The 19,411-nt window shown below is 37.4% G+C and overlaps 3 protein-coding genes and 1 pseudogene across 5 annotated transcripts; 3 read left to right on the top strand and 1 right to left on the bottom strand.

Moving 5' to 3' along the window:
• The first annotated feature begins 5,438 nt into the window (after positions 1 to 5,438).
• LOC106305276 (3-oxoacyl-[acyl-carrier-protein] reductase FabG) lies at positions 5,439 to 6,427 on the top strand. 3 transcript variants are annotated; one of them, XM_013741660.1, is made up of 2 exons: positions 5,439 to 5,456; positions 5,609 to 6,427. In XM_013741660.1, the coding sequence occupies exons 1-2, from the start codon at positions 5,439 to 5,441 to the stop codon at positions 6,425 to 6,427; spliced, it is 837 nt and encodes a 278-aa protein (XP_013597114.1). The 3 variants fall into 3 exon arrangements, with proteins under 3 accessions (XP_013597114.1, XP_013597113.1, XP_013597111.1); XM_013741659.1 differs by having other exon boundaries at positions 5,606 to 6,427; XM_013741657.1 differs by having other exon boundaries at positions 5,439 to 5,470; positions 5,602 to 6,427.
• A 4,117-nt stretch (positions 6,428 to 10,544) lies between these two features.
• On the bottom strand, positions 10,545 to 18,462 carry LOC106305056 (thaumatin-like protein 1b). The gene is made up of 4 exons (XM_013741437.1): positions 18,355 to 18,462; positions 11,289 to 12,122; positions 10,904 to 10,905; positions 10,545 to 10,675 (listed from the first exon to the last, which is right to left on the bottom strand). Exons 2-4 carry the CDS (start codon positions 12,050 to 12,052, stop codon positions 10,545 to 10,547), a joined length of 897 nt encoding a protein of 298 aa, XP_013596891.1. The 5' UTR covers positions 12,053 to 12,122; positions 18,355 to 18,462.
• LOC106302412 lies at positions 12,107 to 14,065 on the top strand (the record flags this gene model as incomplete). Its single annotated transcript, XM_013738927.1, has 1 exon — positions 12,107 to 14,065. A coding segment is annotated over one exon (1,959 nt), but the record flags the coding sequence as incomplete, so codon positions are not given.
• On the top strand, positions 14,062 to 17,941 carry LOC106302411 (annotated as a pseudogene).
• Positions 18,463 to 19,411: the final 949 nt, after the last annotated feature.

The raw sequence follows: 19,411 nt of genomic DNA, 5'->3' as shown, positions 1-19,411 counted from the left end.
TTCATCTATATATAAGATGTGTTGTTTACTTAAGATCCATAGTAGTGTATATTTTTCTAGTTTTTTTTGTTTAGAACTATTTGTCTATAAAATTTAATATTACAATCCAACATTAAAAAAAAGACTAACCCAATATTGTATAACTGCTAACCTAATATAACCCAACAAATTTACCAAATTTTAATCCCAAAAAAACTAAAACAATAGTTCAGTTTGGCAACAATTCATTTAAAGCTGAAAATAAAATCAAACGAATTTTATTGATTAATCGTGGTATAACAAAAAGGGTTTTTTAAAAAAATTGACTCAAAAATCAAAGTCAACCACAAAACTAACCTATGTTTTTTTGGACATTTTTTTTGCCTTATTCATCCCACAAGTTCAGATTATTCACGAAAATGCCATTAATTTTTTTTTCAAAAATTATATTTTTTAATCTCTCAGCCTCATCATCTTCAAGTATTTACAATATTGTCATTGCCATTAATACACCAACCACCATGAACAACCAATTTGAACCTCTTAATGCACCTCAAATCGATTTACACTTCTTCTTTCTCAATTTTTATGAACTAAAAACAACATCTATTTCACTTTCGCTCAATATTCATCCAAAAAACCCAAGATTTTGATTCTAAAATTTTTATGGTTCATAGAGCCATTGAAGCTTACGATTCTTGGTGGGTCACTTTTGTTTGAGATTCTGGGTGCTTGGAGAAGACTTATGTGTGCTAAACAAGTTATCTCACTGGTTGAAACTATGAAATAAGTTTTTTTCCAGATCTGTTCAGACGACTTCTGGGTAAGTCTTCTGGATGTAGACGACTTATATGGAACTCTTCTTGTCAATGCAGATGTTAGTTTTGCAATTGACTTTAAAATGTGTTTTTAGAGACGACTTACATGGAAGTTGTCCATCTTTGTTTGTTAAAAAAAAATTCGAGACGACTTCCAAGTAAGTCGTCTAGGGTAAACGGGTTAGTTTTGCATTTGACCGGATTCTGTCAGAAATTTGACTTTTCCTAAACGACTTACCCATAAGTCATCCAGTAGAAAATTAATAAATCAAAATTTTGTTACATCTAGACGACTTCATGTAAGTCGTCTCAGGTTAATTTTGCAATTGAAAAATAAAACATAAAAATTTATTTTTTTCTAGAAGACTTACACGGAAGTCATCCGTTAGACGACTTACACGGAAGTCATCTATGATTTATTCCGAGATTATGGTCAAACCTTTCTTATCTTGGACGACTTACATGTAAGTCGTCGGACGGACGACATCCGTGTAAGTCGTCTAGAAAAAAATAATTTTTTTTGTTTTATTTTTCAATTGCAAAACTAACCTGAGACGACTTACATTGAAGTCGTCTAGGTATAACAAAATATTGTTTTTTTAATTTTCTACTGGTTGACTTATGTTTAAGTCGTCCAAGAAAAGTCAATTCTGACACAATCCGGTCAAATGCAAAATTAACTTGTTTACCCTAGACGACTTACATGGAAGTCGTCTAGGTTAAAAAATTGCAAAACTAACCCAAATGGACGACTTCCTAGTCTACCAGACGACCTCCGTGGAAGTTGTCTACGTCAATGTTTAATAAACTTTTGTTTTCTCTAAAACTATAAAAAAAATTTAATAGTTTTTTGTTAATTCATGAATATTAGTCGATATTTGTGCTCCTGAATGAAATTCATAAATTAATTAGTTTTAATTATGATTTTACCGACATTCATGTGTATTAATGTTTCCAGAAGACTTACATGTCTTCTACGTTAGTTTTATCAAAAATGTTAAGTAACTTCAAGAATATCAAGTAACATGGTTTGTCTTCTTAGATCATAAGATATACTTTTTAACTTTCAAGAAATTTGAAATTTCAATTTTTACTTAAAATTTTGAGTTTCCTGGTTAAATTTTAATTTTCCGCTTAAATTTTCCGCTTATATTTCAATTTCCCACTTTAAATTAAGTCTTCCTAGAAGACTTCCCAGAATACTTCTAATGAAAGTGTTCTATCTTTGAACTTATGTAATGGTTTATCTTTTTTTAATTTGACTAAGTTTTCTTGAGAGTTCTTCTCTCTTAGTTGTAATAAATTTGATTAATTTTTTGTGTTATTGTGTTTTGCTATTGAAGTTGTATCAATAGATTCAATTATATCAATTAACTTTGGCAAGATAATATTGTGGAATATGAACATATTTACCAAAAGTTTTTATTAATCTTTCTTCAAATTTACAAAAAAAATCACAACTAAAAGAGTACACATGCAAATTACAAAACAGACCACAAACAAAACTATTATAGATCATTCTTCTACAAAGACAAGGTTGGACTCTACTTGCTGGAAGTCTTCTAGCACATTATATTTTAGAAGACTTTGGAAGACTTATGGGAAGTCTTCTCGAAAGTCTTCTAAAATATAATGCTCCAGAAGACTCATAAGTCTTCCAAAGTCTGCTCCAGATCTGAAAAACATGTATATCAAACAAAGATCTGAAAAACCTGCATATTAAAAAAACGTTCAAATGGCTTAAAAAGAGAGAAAATGAGTGGAAGATTATATAGATATACTCTTATAGAACACACAACGTACATATCCAAGTGAGAGATGAGAATCATCTGGTTAAAAACCTGCAACAAAAAGATAGAATAGTGAGAAAGATATGAGACAAAAATGAAAAATTTATATAAAGTTTGGTATTTTCAAGTCAAAGAGATTAGAGTGGGTTTGGAGAGTTTTAGTTTAGGAAAAATGTAAGAACTTTATGAAACAAGAGGTTACCAAATGAAGAAAAATCAGACATAAACACTTACCAAAACCCTCAGATTTGTTATGAAAGGGAGACATGTGAGAAGACTCCGTCAAAAGACTTCCAGGAAGTCCAGAAGACTTCTTGGAAGTCTTCTACTTCTTGGAAGTATTATAGCACATTATATTTTAGAAGACTTTGGAAGATTTAAGGGAAGTCTACTCTAGCTTAAAAACATGTAATCAAACCCAGATCTGAAAAACATGCATATCAAAAAAGTTCAAATGGCTTAAAAACAGAGAAAATGAGTGGAAGATTATATATATCTACCTTTATTGAACACACAAAAATACATATCTAAAATTAATAGATCTACCTTTAAATAAGTGGAAGATGAGAACCATGTGATGAAAAACCTGCAAAACAAGATAAACTACTGAGAAAGACATGAGACAAAAACAATAAATTGATATAAAGTTTAGTGTTTATAAGTTCAAAGAGATTAGAAATAGGAGAGTTTTAGAATGATGAACATAACATTTTTGTTGCAGCCATTTGAGATGAGGAGAGAGAATGTGTAATTTTTCTTTATACATGGAGACAAAAATTCCAATAAGATTAAATATTTTTGATTCAGAAGACTTTCAAGTAAGTCGTCTACTTTCAAGTAAGTTTTCTAATAGAAGAATTCCTAGACGACTTACTTGTAAGTCGCCGAGAAGACTTCAATATTTTTAGCGGGAGTTAGAAGACTTTCAGAGAAGTCTTCTAATCACCAGACGACTTACTTGTTAGTTGTCTAGGCCCTAAACATAACCCATAAACTAAACTAACTAACTAAACACTTCTTAAAATCAAATTAAACTTAAAAAGCGTTTACTATACATAGAAATAAACACATATGGGTAAAATTTTAATTCTTCAAAAAAGCATTTAAGCTTTCCAAAATCTAACCCTAAGAATACATACAATACTACAACATATGTTGTCAAACCCTAAGCCAAAGAATATCATGATTAACTACTTTCACTCATCTATGTTGAAAACTATTCAATTTTATTATATTTTAATTTATATCAGTTAAAACTGTTTATAATTAAATGATTTTAATTTTTCACTTGTCAAAATATTTTTTTAAAAATTTAAAAATTATTTTTAAGATCAACTATACCAGAAGATTTCAATGGACGTCGTCTAGACGACGTAAAATATCTCAGAAGACTCAAAAGATTTTTCGGGGCTATATTTGTAAAAATGAGTTCTGTTTTTTTTTTTGTCACAAGGGGCTGACTGTAATTTCACAAGGTTGTTTTGCTTTTGATTCAAGTTTGGATATACTTTTGCAATCAAAATCAAGTTTTGAGTCATATTTGGTAAATTCCCCAGACAAAAAAACTAATCAAAATTCTGAATTAACTAAACCAAGAAAATTGAGTTTTTTTTTTTTTGACCGAAAGCTTTCTTATATAAATTGCAGAAAAGAAAAAAAAAAAAGATTACAAGCCCACTGACTTGAGTTAACTGCAGCCCTACTAAAATATACTTGGAATGGGTTTTTTTTTATAGCAAAGACATTCTGTTTGATGCTAGTAGTCCTGCGTATTTTACCGGAATCCAAAGTAGAACCTATCTGAAACTCCCAAACCAAAACTGATCCAAAACTACACGGATAAATATATAGGTTCAAAATTCATCTATCCAAAAGACTTGAACATGATAAAAACCAATACGAGAAGACATGGATCTTAGAAGAACTGGTCCGAACCCAATATAAAAACCCAAATATCTAGGACTATGACTTCATGTGTGTTTCTTTGCTATGGTTTTATTTATAACTTAGTTGTAGTAAATTTCTATTTGTAAACTTCATTTTGGGATATTTCTAAGTAGTATGAAACTTTAAATGTCAAAATTTAGAGTTTAAAAATGCTCAGTTTCGAATGTATCTTATTTATTTTTGGTTATTTTATATATTTTTGAATAAAATTGATAGGTGTTGGATAAAACGAGAAAAAAGTGAACCGGATGTTACAAAAATGTTAGCTTATAAATATAAAATATTTCACACTGAACCGATCCAAAGCCGAATGAAAAGTTTATGGATATTTGTGTAATTTCAAACTTATTTACCCAAAAAAACTTGGACCTGATAAAAACTAACCTGATCTCAACCCAAAATTTTGAATGTCACATGACTAATTGCTACTATTTTTTCAGGTTAAATGCTTCTTTTTTGTTTGACCTGCAATTTAGCAAAAAAAAAAATAAGAATTTAGGGGTATTATAATAATGTCAAATGAAACGTTTTTGTTTTACAGTAAACCAATTTTAAAATGTGAGAATATCGTGGAAAATGTACAAAATGTTCTAGAGCGTTGACAGCGCCCCACTGTAAACCCTAATTATTTTCGCTGGTTGCGGATGATTAGGGAACAAATATATAGTTTTTTGGAACAAATATTTGCACCCCTAAAACATGGATATAATAAGAAAAGTAGTAAAATAACCCAACCAGATAGCATGGTAAATTATACTAATCTGTGTCATACTTAGACTGGCACGTTAGGTTGTCGTTTTGGTCTAGAGATGAGACTTTCTTTATCAATATATAAGCTGTATTATGGACTTCTCCTTCTCCACCGATTAATACACGCACATCAATATACGTAGGAAGCAAGAAAATGAGTAATCTTCAAACTGTGAGACACTTCTTTTTTATTTAGCTTATTCAAAAAAGTTAAACGTAAAATTATTCTTGTGTTGTCTTTATCATCGAAATCTTCAGTCATGAGTTTCTCTCAAATTTATCGGAAATTACTTGATTATTATTACTATTTTATGGAATGAGCAGGTGAAAAAGCAACTGGAACCATGGTGTGAACTTAAAGACAAAGTGGTTCTTGTGACAGGAGCTTCCTCTGGTATAGGAAGAGAGATCTGTCTTGATCTAGCCAAAGCTGGCTGCAAGATTATAGCAGCAGCTCGTCGTGTCGACCGTCTCGAATCTCTTTGCTCTGAAATCAACAGAACCGGAGTCCAAGCCGTTGCCCTTGAGCTAGACGTGTCATCAAACGCAGCCACCATTCAAAAAGCGGTAAAAGAAGCTTGGGACATCTTTGGAAAGATCCATGCGTTGATCAACAATGCCGGAATCAGAGGCAATGTCAAGTCTTGTTTAGATCTGTCAGAAAACGAATGGGACAACGTCTTAACAACCAACTTAAAAGGAGCTTGGTTAGTAGCCAAATACGTCTGCGTTTTGATGCGTGACGCTAAAAGCGGTGGTGGCTCGGTGATAAACATTTCATCCATCGCAGGGTTTCACCGCAGTTTAGCTCCTGGTGCACTCGCGTATGCTTGTTCCAAAAGCGGTGTTGATACCATGACAAGAATGATGGCTATTGAGTTAGGTGCTTATAATATTAGAGTGAACTCGATCGCGCCGGGGCTTTTGAACTCAGACATCACAAAAGATCTTATGCAGAAAAAGTGGCTCAAGGTTGTGGCCGAGCGGATTCTACCGTTAAAGGTGAACCAGACCGTGGATCCGGGTCTCACTTCTCTCGTTCGCTATCTACTTCACGACTCTTCTCAGTATGTCTCCGGCAATATATACATTGTTGACTCTGGAACTACACTGCCTGGTCTGCCCATCTTTTCTTCTCTATGAAATCTTAACACCATGTTGTAATATAAATCTTGGGTGTTTCATGTGTGTAGTTTTCTTTTTGCTATAATAAGTACAAATGTACACTTATTATAGCAAAAAAACAAACAGAGAGATCAAGGTCATTTTTCATTACTATTCTAAAAAACTATATTTTTTTTATATATGGCATTTGGTACTTACAGAAGAAACAAGAACTTTGGTAGCACATGATCTAAATCCAGATTTACAACCAATCAATTGCTCCATTGCTCCTGCCCAAAAAAAAAAATTCTCCAGTGCTCTTGCCAGAAAAATTAATTAAATAAAACTTTACTTAAATCCAAAAAAATAAGCAAAAGACCACGAAACAAAAAAGAACTTGCATAATTAAAACTCAACCAAGGGCACTGGTGCGGACCATCCAGACCCGACCCATAAAATTCGGATCTGTTTCTTCACAACTTCCGAAAAATTAGTAAGAGTTGGTGTAACTGTAAACATTTGTGTTACTGTGCAACTTAATAAAATTTCAACTAAGTCGCACTTTTAATAACTATAAAACTTAGTAGAAGTTGAACTAATTTTGATTGTATCTTTTACATTGGCATTTATTTTTTTGAAACACATTGACAATATGTTTTTTTTATTGTATCTTTTACATTGGCAATATGTTCTTTTATTGAAGTTAAAATAAATAAAGATAATTTTCTAGAGATAAAGTAGAGACATTACATTATGAAATGTATTTTACATAAACTTAGCAAAAGTAGATAAAAATTACATGTCAACACACAACTAATCTCCAATTGGCCAGTCACGAGCAGTCAAATGAATTTCATTGCAGAAGTCCCAATCTGCACATTGCCATAAACAACGATCGCATTTCCATCGTGTTCTTGATCCATATATGGAGACTACAAACACTGGTTCTATTATTGCGGAGCAACAGCAATCATATGAGACGTTGGGATCTATTCTTTCCAACATAGACATAAACATCTCAGGTTTACCGTAATCCCAATGGCTAGAGAGTGCGCAACTAGTGATCATGTGATACATCCGATCAACATATTCACGAGTAAAATCATGATACTTGTGAACCAATCCTCTATGATCAACGCAAAATACTAAGTTCATCATATCATCTACATATTTGGCAAGCAAGCATCCTCTCTCACCTGCAAGATGAACTTTTCCCTTCCTTCATCAAGTAAATGGAGGATGAAGTATTCATACATACCTCGCAAGTAGATGGCCTCTGGATTACCCAGTTGGTAGCACTTAAGCATGAATGTTCTAACAGCATTGACCTGATCTAACCAATCATTCAAGAAAATGAGATCGACAGATTTGTAAAAGTAATCTTCTCTTCCAACTGCGTTAAACCCAGGGAAAGCAACTCTTACATAACCAAAGTCCCGGATACTGGTTGTTGCTACCTTGGATAGAATCTTGTGAAGCATGGAAGGAGGGAGAGAAGCCAAGTCGAAGTTCGCCATGGATAGATATTCGTTTAATCAAGTAAATTGAGAGATATTCGTTTTATGAAGTAAATGGAGTATTCCCATTTTATTTATTTGGAGAAGGTGATAATGATCATCTGACCCATCTACAAGTAGACTCCTCGAGAAGACACGAGTTCAGAAGACACGACTTGTCACTGCAACAGTCGCATACCTTGGATTTGAAACTTTTGGATTTGAAACTTTGTATAACTTGAATTGATTAAAAAAATATAACTTTGTATAAGTAAGTGAAATAATTGATTTAGATTGTCTAAATATATGAAACTAAGCAAAATTATAACAATTTAGATAGTCTAAATATATGAAACTATGTAAGTTTAAGAAATTTAGATATTTTATTGTTATATTTTGCAAGAAATGATAACAAAAAGCACTATCGTAGATAATAAATGAAAATTATAATATTTAGTAACTCTAATTCCTGTTATTTAATGATTTATTACCCCAATAACAAGTTGTAAGTCTTCCATTTTGACACGAGTTCAGAAGACACGACTTCTCTCTCACTCCAACAGTCGCCTATGTTACACTTGCAGTTAAACTCCACAACACTATGTACAATCATCATTACATTTGCATTTAAACTCCACAACACTAAACTGTGTACAATCATCATTACATTTGCATTTAAACTCCACCGCATTAAGTTAAATAGTCTCCTTCACTGCGGAGGGATAGTTAGATCCATCATTATATCTACATTTCACTGCAAAGAAAAGATTCATCATCTTTGATTCCCGATGTTCTATCTTTTCTTATGATTATACAGTTGTTGATTATCCAATTCCCTAATAAACAGACTATTCACATTTACCGATCCTCGATTAGTCCAGTCCAATTACAACTATGAATCTTGTAAATCAAAATCTCCTTAAATCGATCGTCTATGGTGAATTCTAAACATTGGCTTTAACGACAATTTAAGATACATACCCTGTGAAACGGAATCAATAGCTCAATGATGTGAGAATTGGTGATTTATGAGATGGTTTATGTGATAAGTTCAAAGAGATTAAGGAGTTTGAGTAAAAATAAGAAAGAGAGAGAGAGTATTGCAAATGAGAGAATATGAAGAAGGAATCTCTTATTCCATTGCTTGATTTGTTTATGGGAGCATCCCATATATAAAGATGTTACAAGTACATGAGATATAATAAACTAGACAAATAATAAACAAGGGGAGAAGAGGACAAGTCTGATCTTGTGCAGGCTGGTCCCGGACAGTGACATGTCCTAAACATCTCCATTGACTTGGAACCTTAACCAACCCATGTGAGCTGATCCTTCATGTGACATCTTCACACTCCAACGGCTCTCTCTCTTGTTTGTCCCACACAGCACAAGACATCTCCTTCTGATTATAGTAATTCAGTTTCCTTATCTTTGTCTTGTACTACACCTAGGGGACAGACTTGGAACACAGGGCAACACAGCTCATGCTTCATTTGAACTCGCCTAATTCCCTCTTGTTTCTTATTGCTTCATTTCCATATCTTATTGCTTCATCTTCATACACTCTAGATCTTTATTGCTTCATATTCACAAATGATTCAGAATCCAAGCGACGAAACCGAGTTAGCTCAATGCGATGATAGCGAGGAAGAAGAGAACGCCCGAAGAACCCGAAGAAACCCGCGGGGGTGAGATGAGAGAGAGAAAACAACAGCTTCAATTACTCCCGATTTGGAAATGGAATAATGATTTTTGATTGGTCATCTGACGTCATTCAATCCCTATTCAATCGGTCAGGAAGAGAAAATGCACTTTCGATATTAACCATCAATATGGAGAGTATCAGAATAGATAAGAGTATGACAGAATAAATAAGAGTATGATAGAATGAATTTCGCCTCGTTAAGAGCATCTGAGCGTTTCACCCATTTACAACCCTACAAAATAATTTTAAAACAGCAGAGTTCTTTTTTTTGTTCTAGTAGTCAGTACTAGTAATTTAAGTTATAAAAAAAGATATATATATATATACACTATGCGTCCACATGGTCAGGACAAGACTGTGTTATATTATATAACTAACACGTCCACGGTCCACATGATCAGAACAAGGCTGTGCTGATCTGTTTGGTTACAGAGTAATGTAACGTTGAAGACTTTCTCTGAATCAGCATGGCCCTTCTCGAATTCTTCAACAGTTCTGTCTTAAGCAGATTTCAGATATCGCCCACAACATATATCGACCAACAATAAAGACATGTTTTACACTTTAGCTTACATCGAGAAAGTGTAGCATGATGAAGAAGTTAATGGCCTTGGCTCACGTCGATAGTGATAACTTCTGGTCTGAGCTTGATAAAGTCTTGCAAGGAAGATGAAGAGAAACATCGAAAGAAGTCATGATCTCTGCTTATACACTGGAGAAAACATGTTGTTTTATAAATTATGTCAATCCGCTCTTAATATTCCTCAGTGGTCCATATAAAACTTGTGTTATTGATATCACGCGACAGATTATTATAAAACTCTACTATTTTTGGAATGTAAAATATGTATGTTTCATAACTATTCTAAATCTATAGAATCGCAACAAACACAGTCACATTAAACTAAACTTTTATTTTTTGGTAAAAGAATAAAACTAAACTTGTTGATATATATCACCAAAGCTCACTCCCCACCCAAGAAACCGAAACAGCTAAAACGCTTAATATGAATGCAACTGAGAAGGTAGGTGACGCGGCCGGAGAAGCTGCGGCCGAAACGTTAACTGCCTCCGGTTTGGGACTCCCTGAACCAGGGCCGTCTCAAATTAATTTTAGACCTTGTTCCAAAAAAATATTAATCGTACATTTTATCAAGTAATTTTAAAATTTAATAATTTTGTCTGATTTTTTTTAATTATAAACTCTAGATTTAGCATTATATCTAAAATTTTAAAGTTTTTTACCATAATTTATCTATATATTTTAAAAAATTCTTAAACTTTTTAATTTTATATTTCGGGGTCCTGCTCGACCGCTCCACTTGCGCGTATTGTTAGACGGCCATGCCCTGAACTATAACAAACAACTAAATATTCAGTCAAAAAGAAAAGAACAAACAAACAATCAAGTACAGTAAAATAATATAATTTTAATAATTCAACTTTAGAAGTAATATTTATATTAAAAATATATGAACAGAACTCTTCTTTTTTAAAACGAACAACCGTTACAAAATCTACAAAGTATATTTAAAAGTTCAAAAAAATTGAATTTTTTTGAACCAAATGTAAAAGAAAACAATTATTTCATTTCTTAAATAACAAATTTTCTAAATTTTAACACATCTTATAAAATAATTTTCATTAACACATCTAATATATTAATTTCCTTATTTCCTAAAAATAATAAACAATTTACCTTGGAGGCGGACAGAAAGTGATGATGTAATCAGCACCGGAGCAAGTGAAGAGGCTTGTACCGTCGTCATAAGCATAACTATAAGCCGTAGGGCAAGCTTTCTTGAAGAAAGCAGAGTACTCACTCGGCTTACACTTGTCCGGCGTTCCAAACGCGCCGCTACAGCAATACTCTGGCGTTCCAAACGCTTCGCAAGCACTCTTGCACGCCACAGCCACTGCGTCAACCGTTACTTTCAGCTGAGCAGGACAAACGCCGTTGAGATCAGCCGCGCATCCCGTGGCGTTGCATTTACCGACTCCATTAGCTCCGCCGCGAGGAACGACCATCATGGGGACGTTGTAACCGTCCACAAGGCTGACGTCGAAGAAATCAAGATTGTCGGAGCCGTTGAGTGTGAATTCGGCTAGTGTGGCCGGAGGGTTGGCTCCGGCGCCGGAGCATTCTATTTGGGAAGAGCCGCAGTCGCCTGTGACGCAAGTAAACTTCCCGGTGGTGGCGTTTTGATTGCATAGCGTGCGACCCCATATGCGGCCGGACCAGGAGGCAGGTATGGAGATAACTCGTGACTCGGACGGGTTTAAAGAGAAACCGGTGGTGGATAAGGGAGCGGTTCCGGCGCCAGAGAGAAGTCCTGGCCAGACGGTGTAGTTGCATTGGTTAACGACCGTAAAAGTGGTGGAGGAAGCACCATTGATGAGAAATAGAATCACCACGAGAAAGGAAGAAACTTTAACCAAACCCATCTTTGAGAATTTAGACATTAGCTTTTCACTTGGTTTGTTGGTCGTTCCGGTAAAGTGTGATTTTGATATATAAAAGGTTATAAGAGTGAAGATGATGACCTGGTTATCCTCTCCGACGTAGACAACTCTGAGCTCATTGCTCGCTACCAACTCAGCCTAGTGGGTAGACTCTTCAATAAAGAGCGACGAAGTGTTGAAGCTCTTATTGCCCTGCTGCCTAGACCTAGCATCTGGGATGTTGAAGGTAGAGCCAGAGGTGTGGACTTAGGGAACCATAGGTTTCAATTCGACTTTGATTCAGAAGCTGACCTTCAGAAGGTGTTAAGCAAACGCCCATGCCATTTCAACAAATGGTCTTTCGCTTTGGAACGCTGGAGTCCCCACATAGGTGATTCATTCCCTAACAAGATGACCTTCTGGGTTAGTGTCACTGGCATCCCGACACACTTTTGGCTTGATCCAATCTTCAGAGCTCTTGGGAAGAGACTCGGGCTTGTAGGGAATGTGGAAGCAAAGGCAGCAAAATTTGAGTTGGAGCTGGATGCAGAGCTTCCGCTGAAATTCAATCTCCGCGCCCAACTACCCTCGGGTGAAATCGTCCCTGTATCTCTGGAATACTCAAACCTCCATCGCTGGTGCCACCACTGCCGTCTCATATCTCATGAAATTGATACTTGCCCCCAACTACCTGATGACCAAAAAGAACAGTTCATAAAGGAGAAAGAGTTATCGAGAGACCAAGGTCCATATCCTAGAAAGGAGGTCAATAGGAATGGAGAGAACTCAAGGAGGGCAACTGCACCTGACTCAAAGGCTCATGTGATGCAGGAAAGGAGGCCAGTAGATTACTCTCAAAGAGACAACAGGGACAGCGTTTGGAAACGCATTGACTCCCGTTATGTTCCTAGAGAGGATCACCGCCGAGACCACCGCCATGTTCCTCGTGACCTAGAAAAGCAGCCACACCAAAAAGAAACATACAACAAGAGAAGATATGAGGAATCTTTTGCCTCAAGTAGACAAAGAGAGGAAGTAAGGAAAACAACCAGTAAGCAGTTACCTTCAAAGAAAAGCTCTGAGGAAGAGCATCTCCCTTCTGCCTCTCATGCGCAACAACCTATTGACCCCAGTGCTCTGCTCAAACCTGCGACTGAGAAACCTCAACGAGAGAGCATCAGAACCTCCTCCCCAGAACATGTAAGGGAAAGGCCATTCAAGCTCAACCTGCGAAAGAGATCTTCAGATAATCAAAAACTGAAAGGGCAAGTGCCTGACTTGGATAACGCATCTGACGAAGGAAGTTCTGCAAAAAAATGTTTAACCTTCAACGAAGAGAAGCCTCCTCCTCCAAACAATCCACAAGACTCACCACCGCTAATCCCCCCTGTAAAAGAAAAGGAAAAGAGCTGGTATGAGCAGACTCTAGAAGAAGAAGAAGATGATGAGATTTTGAATCAAGAGATAGTAAACAAACCTGACACGCCTGTGGAGAAGACAATGGAAAAAGTGGAGGACCCAGATGCAGAAAAGATCTTAGAGGATGAAGATTGGATGGCTAATGAAATTAACTATGATGATGATGATCTAATGGATGAAGATGACTTGTTAATCGAAGATATGGAACAGGAGGAAGCGGCAATCGGTTCTGCCAAAACTTCTAAGCAATTGACGACATTTGTTCCCTCTGTTTTGGAGAAAAACAACAAACTGTTGGCGGAGCCAAGCCCCCAGGCTCGATCTGACCATCGTTCAGACTCTCACCCTGCTCAGACGCCATCATCCAGCTCGCGACCATCTCCGGCGAAGAAGAAAAGAGGATCTCCAAGTCCTCTCCCCACTGGCGTCTCTCTCAGACAGAGGAATCTCTTAGTGGGCCGGGTGTCAAAGACAAAAGCTTCAAAGAATGGGCCAAAACTCTCTCCAGCCCATAACCAAGTTCCAAGTGAAACTGGAAATTCAGAAATGTTTTCGAAGAACAAAAAGAAATCATCTAAGGTGGGAAGCAACAAACCACCAAAAATCCTAGGATGAACACAATTGCATGGAATTGTCAAGGGGCGGGAGCCGACTTGACCAAGGAACATCTACATGAGTTGTTCCATTGCTTTTTACCTAGATTTTTATTTCTTTCGGAGACTAAGAACAATCGGATTTTTTTGCAAAATGTGCAAGTTTCTTTTGGATATGATCATGTTTGTACTGTAGCCCCTGTTGGTAGAAGTGGCGGACTTGCACTCTTTTATATGGATGATCCCTCGGTTACTATCTTATATACGGATGCGCATATGATTGATATTGAAACTAGACTTGAAGGACACACGATTTTTATGACCTTCGTGTATGGAGACCCTGTCGTTCGATATCGAGACCTTGTTTGGGAAAGATTGTCACGCATGAGTACCAACCGTGGGGGGCGTGGTTTATGATTGGAGATTTCAATGAGATTACTGGAAATCATGAGAAGAGGGGAGGAAGGCGTCGTTTAGAGAGTTCTTTTCTCCCTTTCCGTATCATGTTGGAAAATTGTGGAATGCTCGACTTCCCATATAAAGGAAATTCATTCTCGTGGGTGGGAAAAAGACGATCCGGTAAAGTTAAATGCAAACTGGATAGAGCAGTTGCAAATGAAGAATGGCACGCCCTTTTTCCCCATTCCATTGTAGAATTTTTACAACTGTGGGGCTCGGACCATAGGCCAGTCGTAGCACGTATTCAATCGAATGTTCGGCGGACAAAGAAGAGCTTCAGATTTGACAAAAGATGGATAGGAAAACCGGGTTTCAAAGAAGCTGTAACCTCGGGATGGGGACAATTTGATGCAATTCCAGTTCGAAATTTTCATCAAAAAGTTATCTCATGTCGAAATAAAATCAGTCCTTGGAAGAAGCAAAATCCAATGAACTCTGCTATACTTATTAAAAAGTTAAAACAGAAGATAGATTTGGCACAAGATGATGAAAACTCTACGACTGAAGAATTAGAAGATTTGAGGAGACAATTAATCTTGGCCTTTCGAGAAGAAAACATGTTTTGGGAACAAAAAAGTCGAGACCAGTGGCACAGAGATGGGGACAGAAATACAAAATTTCATCATGCCACCACAAAACAACGAAGAGCCCAAAACAGGATCATCAGTATTAAAGATAAAAATGGGAGGCTGGTAGAGAGTGAAATCGAGGTGGAGAACGTGGCTGTTCAATACTTTCGAGACCTCTTCTCTACCTCTTCGCCGACAGAGCTAGACACGTCGCTTCGATTCATTTCTGGAAAGGTGTCCCATGATGATAATATTTTACTTTTGGAGAAACCTTCGGAACAGGAAATTAGGAGAGCTCTCTTCGACATCAACCCAGATAAAGCTCCCGGACCAGATGGCATGACTAGTAAACTGTTTCAAAAATTCTGGCGCGAGATGCGTCAAGACATTATTAGACTTGTGCAAGACTTCTTTGCGACGGGCAGTTTCGACCCACTATTAAACCAGACAAATATTTGTCTCATTCCTAAAAAGAAGAAACCTCGAGACATGACTGAGTTCAGACCTATTAGTCTTTGTAATGTTACCTACAAGATTATATCTAAGCTACTTTGCAAGAGATTTAAGAGAGTAATCCCGCACCTGATCTCAGAGACGCAATCGGCTTTTGTATCGAAACGTTTGATCACTGATAATATCTTGATAGCACAAGAAAATTTTCACGCCCTACGGACGAACCAAAGATGTAGAGAGGACTTTATGGCTATCAAAACGGATATGAGCAAAGCTTATGACAGAGTGGAATGGAACTTCCTTGCAGCCTTGATGTTAAAGATGGGTTTTGATGAAAGACTGGTTGACCTCATTATGTGTTGTGTCACGTCGGTCACATACCAAATTTTGGTTAATGGGCAACCAAGAGGGCGAATATTACCTAGGAGAGGGTTGAGACAAGGAGATCCTCTCTCTCCCTTTTTTTCATCATGTGTACGGAGGCCTTGATCTCACTTTTAAACGGAGCTGAAGCAGAAAAAAAGATTGAAGGCCTTCGGGTTGCTAGGGCGAGCCCAAGGATCTCCCATCTTCTATTTGCAGATGACAGTTTTTTCTTCTGTAAGGCGGAAGTAAGCCAATGCAAGGAGATCATAGACATCTTAGACATATATGGGAAGGCATCAGGACAGCGACTAAATGCAACAAAATCCTCGGTCTTTTTTGGGAATAAAGTACATTTGTCTCTGAAGCAAGACATAAAAAAAGCTCCTGGATTTTTTTTGGAAGGAGGCATGGGGATGTATCTTGGGCTACCTGAGCAAATATGTGGTTCGAAGATGAAAGTTTTCTCTTTTGTACAAGATCGATAAAATGGGCGAGTTAACAATTGGTCATCTAGACTCCTATCCAAAGGGGGGAAAGAGGTCCAGATTAAAATCAGTACCAACCTATGTGATGTCGAGTTACTTGCTTCCACAAGGTATTACTGATAAACTAAGGAGCACAACTTCAAATTTTTGGTGGAGCTCAAAACAAAACAATAGAGGTTTACATTGGATAGCATGGGACGAGATTTGTACTCCCAAAGACTACGGGGGACTAGGTTTTCGTGATCTTCATGACTTCAATATAGCGCTTCTTGCTAAACAATTATGGAGATTAATTCATTACCCAAATTCTTTATTGGCACGAGTTTTAAAAGGAAGATACTACAACAGCACCTCTCCTTTGGAAGATCGACGAGCATACTCACCATCATATGGATGGCGTAGTATCATGGCAGCAAAACCTCTACTCATTTCCGGATTACGGAAAACTATTGGTACGGGTCGAGATACAAGGCATGGATTCCGGACTCAATGGCTAGACCACCCAGACCTGCTTGCCATATCGTTTACAGACTACCTCAACTTCTTGTTCAGTCCTTTATTAGGACTGATACCAAGGAGTGGGATATACAACTCTTACGAAATTTTTTTCACCCGGAGGATATTCCGCTGATACTGGGGCTAAAACTATCACACACTTCGGCCCCGGATGGATATGTTTGGCATCATACAAAAACAGGAATCTACTCAGTTAAAACCGGTTACGACCTTCTCCAAGCAACCAAGCAGAGCCTCACACATGAAGGAGCCATAGAACCGAGTATTACGAGCCTTCAGAGCCATGTATGGAAGCTAAAGACCCCGACCAAGATGAAACATTTCCTGTGGCAAGCAATATCGGGATGTGTGGCGACGGCAGAAAGGCTAGCGTATAGACACCTGGGCACCGATAGGAGTTGTCCTAGATGTGCTGACCCAGTGGAGTCGATTAATCATATTCTTTTTGAATGCCCTCCTGCCCTTCAGGTTTGGGCTTTATCGGACTATCCGTCCCTTCCGGGTTACTTCCCGAGTACATCTATATATCAAAATATGAACTTCCTGTTTTGGAAGAGAAAAGAGGTGGCTCCACTGAGACCACAATTCGATACCTTTCCATGGATCTGTTGGTACATTTGGAAGGCGAGGAACGACAAACTCTTTAATGGGAAAGTCGTTTCCCCGATGGATACTATCCAACACGCGTCTCTTGAGGCGGAATGTTGGAGGAAGGCTAATGAAAAGGAGGAAGTAATTGAGGATCATGACGACTCCTCTACTATAGAGAGAGAGATAGTGCCCCCTTGGATACCCCGAATCCCTACCTGTCAAATTGATGCATCATGGGTCAACAATGGCAGCGTTAGTGGCTTAGGGTGGAGTCTTAAGGATCAGTTGGGCTCGGAACACTTTGGATTACGGGCGTGTAATAGAAGCCTCTCAGCTTTGCATGTTGAGATGGAAGGTTTACTTTGGGCTATCTCATGTATGAGGACCATGAGGATGCCTTCGATACGGTTCGAGACGGACTGTTCGGACCTAGTGGACATGACTACGAACCCAAAATAGAAGCCTCTCAGCTTTGCATGCTGAGATGGAAGGTTTACTTTGGGCTATCTCATGTATGAGAACCATGAGGATGCCTTCGATACGGTTTGAGACGGACTGTTCGGACCTAGTGGACATGACTACGAACCCGGTGGAGTGGCCAACCTTTGCGATAGAGATCGAGATGTTCCGGAGATTGCAGGAAGGCTTCGAAGATGTGAGTCTGTCTCATATTCCTCGGAGTAGGAATGGTCGAGCGGACACGTTAGCGAAAGAAGCAAGAACTAGAGGATATATCTTTTCCCATATAGATCAGACCCGGACAGACGGAGATGCTCCTCGGAGAATCGGCTCGTCTGCCACCACTTGATCTAGTTCACATGGGTAGCCGACAAAAAAAAAAAAAAGAAAAAAAAAAGAAGGTTATAAGAGTGGTTGATAAGTGGGGATTAGTGCAATGGAAACTTCCATACAAATCTATTATCTGATCCCCCTATGCATATGAGTCGGCCATTCCAGAGGTCAAAACCCCCTCCCCCCCCATATATGATACATGTTCATTGATCTTTTCATTTATTTCAACGTCCACATTACAAAACTTGTAAAATAGAAAATATACGAACTAAGTTATTGCATTGATTTTTGCCTATAATTCGTTTGACATTTTAATTTATGTGCTATTTTCAATTATTAAAATTTAATGTATCCAAATTCGAAAACTCTTTTCTTTTGTTTGTTAAGGAAAGAGACAAACAAAAGTTAAACGTTGGATAGGAATTTGTAGGATCGTTTATAGAAGTTACATAAGGTATTGGGTTGGGTCAACAACAACAACATTGGACGATTGTCTTTCGGAGGTTTTTGTTTACAACAAAAGGTTTTTCTGTTAAGGACCAGCCCGTACTGCAGGCCCAATCCGGAACATGATAAAAACAACCAGAGACTATGTGTTTATCTAGTATATATTCCATGTATATCTGTAACATAGTGTTTATCCTTATCCTTATCTTGTTAGGATAAACATGACCTTATGACGGTCTAATACCTTGTATATATATGGACCTTCTGGTCGACAGTAATGATAACAGAAGTATTTCCCCAACACTTCATTTACAACACGTTATCAGCACGACGTTGCTCTCATAAACCCTAACCCTAAAAACCAGAAATAAATCCGAGCAGTAAAAACCATAATTCCCGACGAACTTCAAACAGCTCTATCCCTCAACTCCAGTGGATCCAGATGACGAGTCAGATACCAAATTAAAGCTCTTGACGAGACAAAGCCAACGCCGCTAACCCCGCATCAATCGGAGTTCGGACGCACCCTCGCGCTCAGCTACAATACAGGCGGAAAATTTGTTCCAGAAACCAAAATCTCTCTCAACCATATACCAGTCTCCTATTCCAACAAGCAGCAACAAAAACAATAATTCCGAGCAATCCATCAGCTAACCAGGAAGATCTCTAACTGATAGACCGATCAACCCA

The sequence above is a fragment of the Brassica oleracea genome, chromosome C7 (genome assembly GCF_000695525.1).
Source record: "Brassica oleracea var. oleracea cultivar TO1000 chromosome C7, BOL, whole genome shotgun sequence".
NCBI classification, from domain to species: Eukaryota; Viridiplantae; Streptophyta; class Magnoliopsida; order Brassicales; family Brassicaceae; genus Brassica; species Brassica oleracea.
The sequence above is the reverse complement of the archived record's forward strand: the minus strand, read 5'-3'. Positions and strand labels throughout refer to the sequence as shown.

Excerpts from the sequence above, each read along its gene's own strand:
- LOC106305276 (XM_013741657.1), top strand. The coding sequence starts at position 5,439 with ATGAGTAATCTTCAAACTGTGAGACACTTCTT. Across the intron at positions 5,471-5,601 it reads CAAACTGTGAGACACTTCTT|TGAGCAGGTGAAAAAGCAAC; the intron begins TTTTATTTAGCT and ends TATTTTATGGAA.
- LOC106305056 (XM_013741437.1), bottom strand. The coding sequence starts at position 12,052 with ATGTCTAAATTCTCAAAGATGGGTTTGGTTAAAGTTTCTTCCTTTCTC.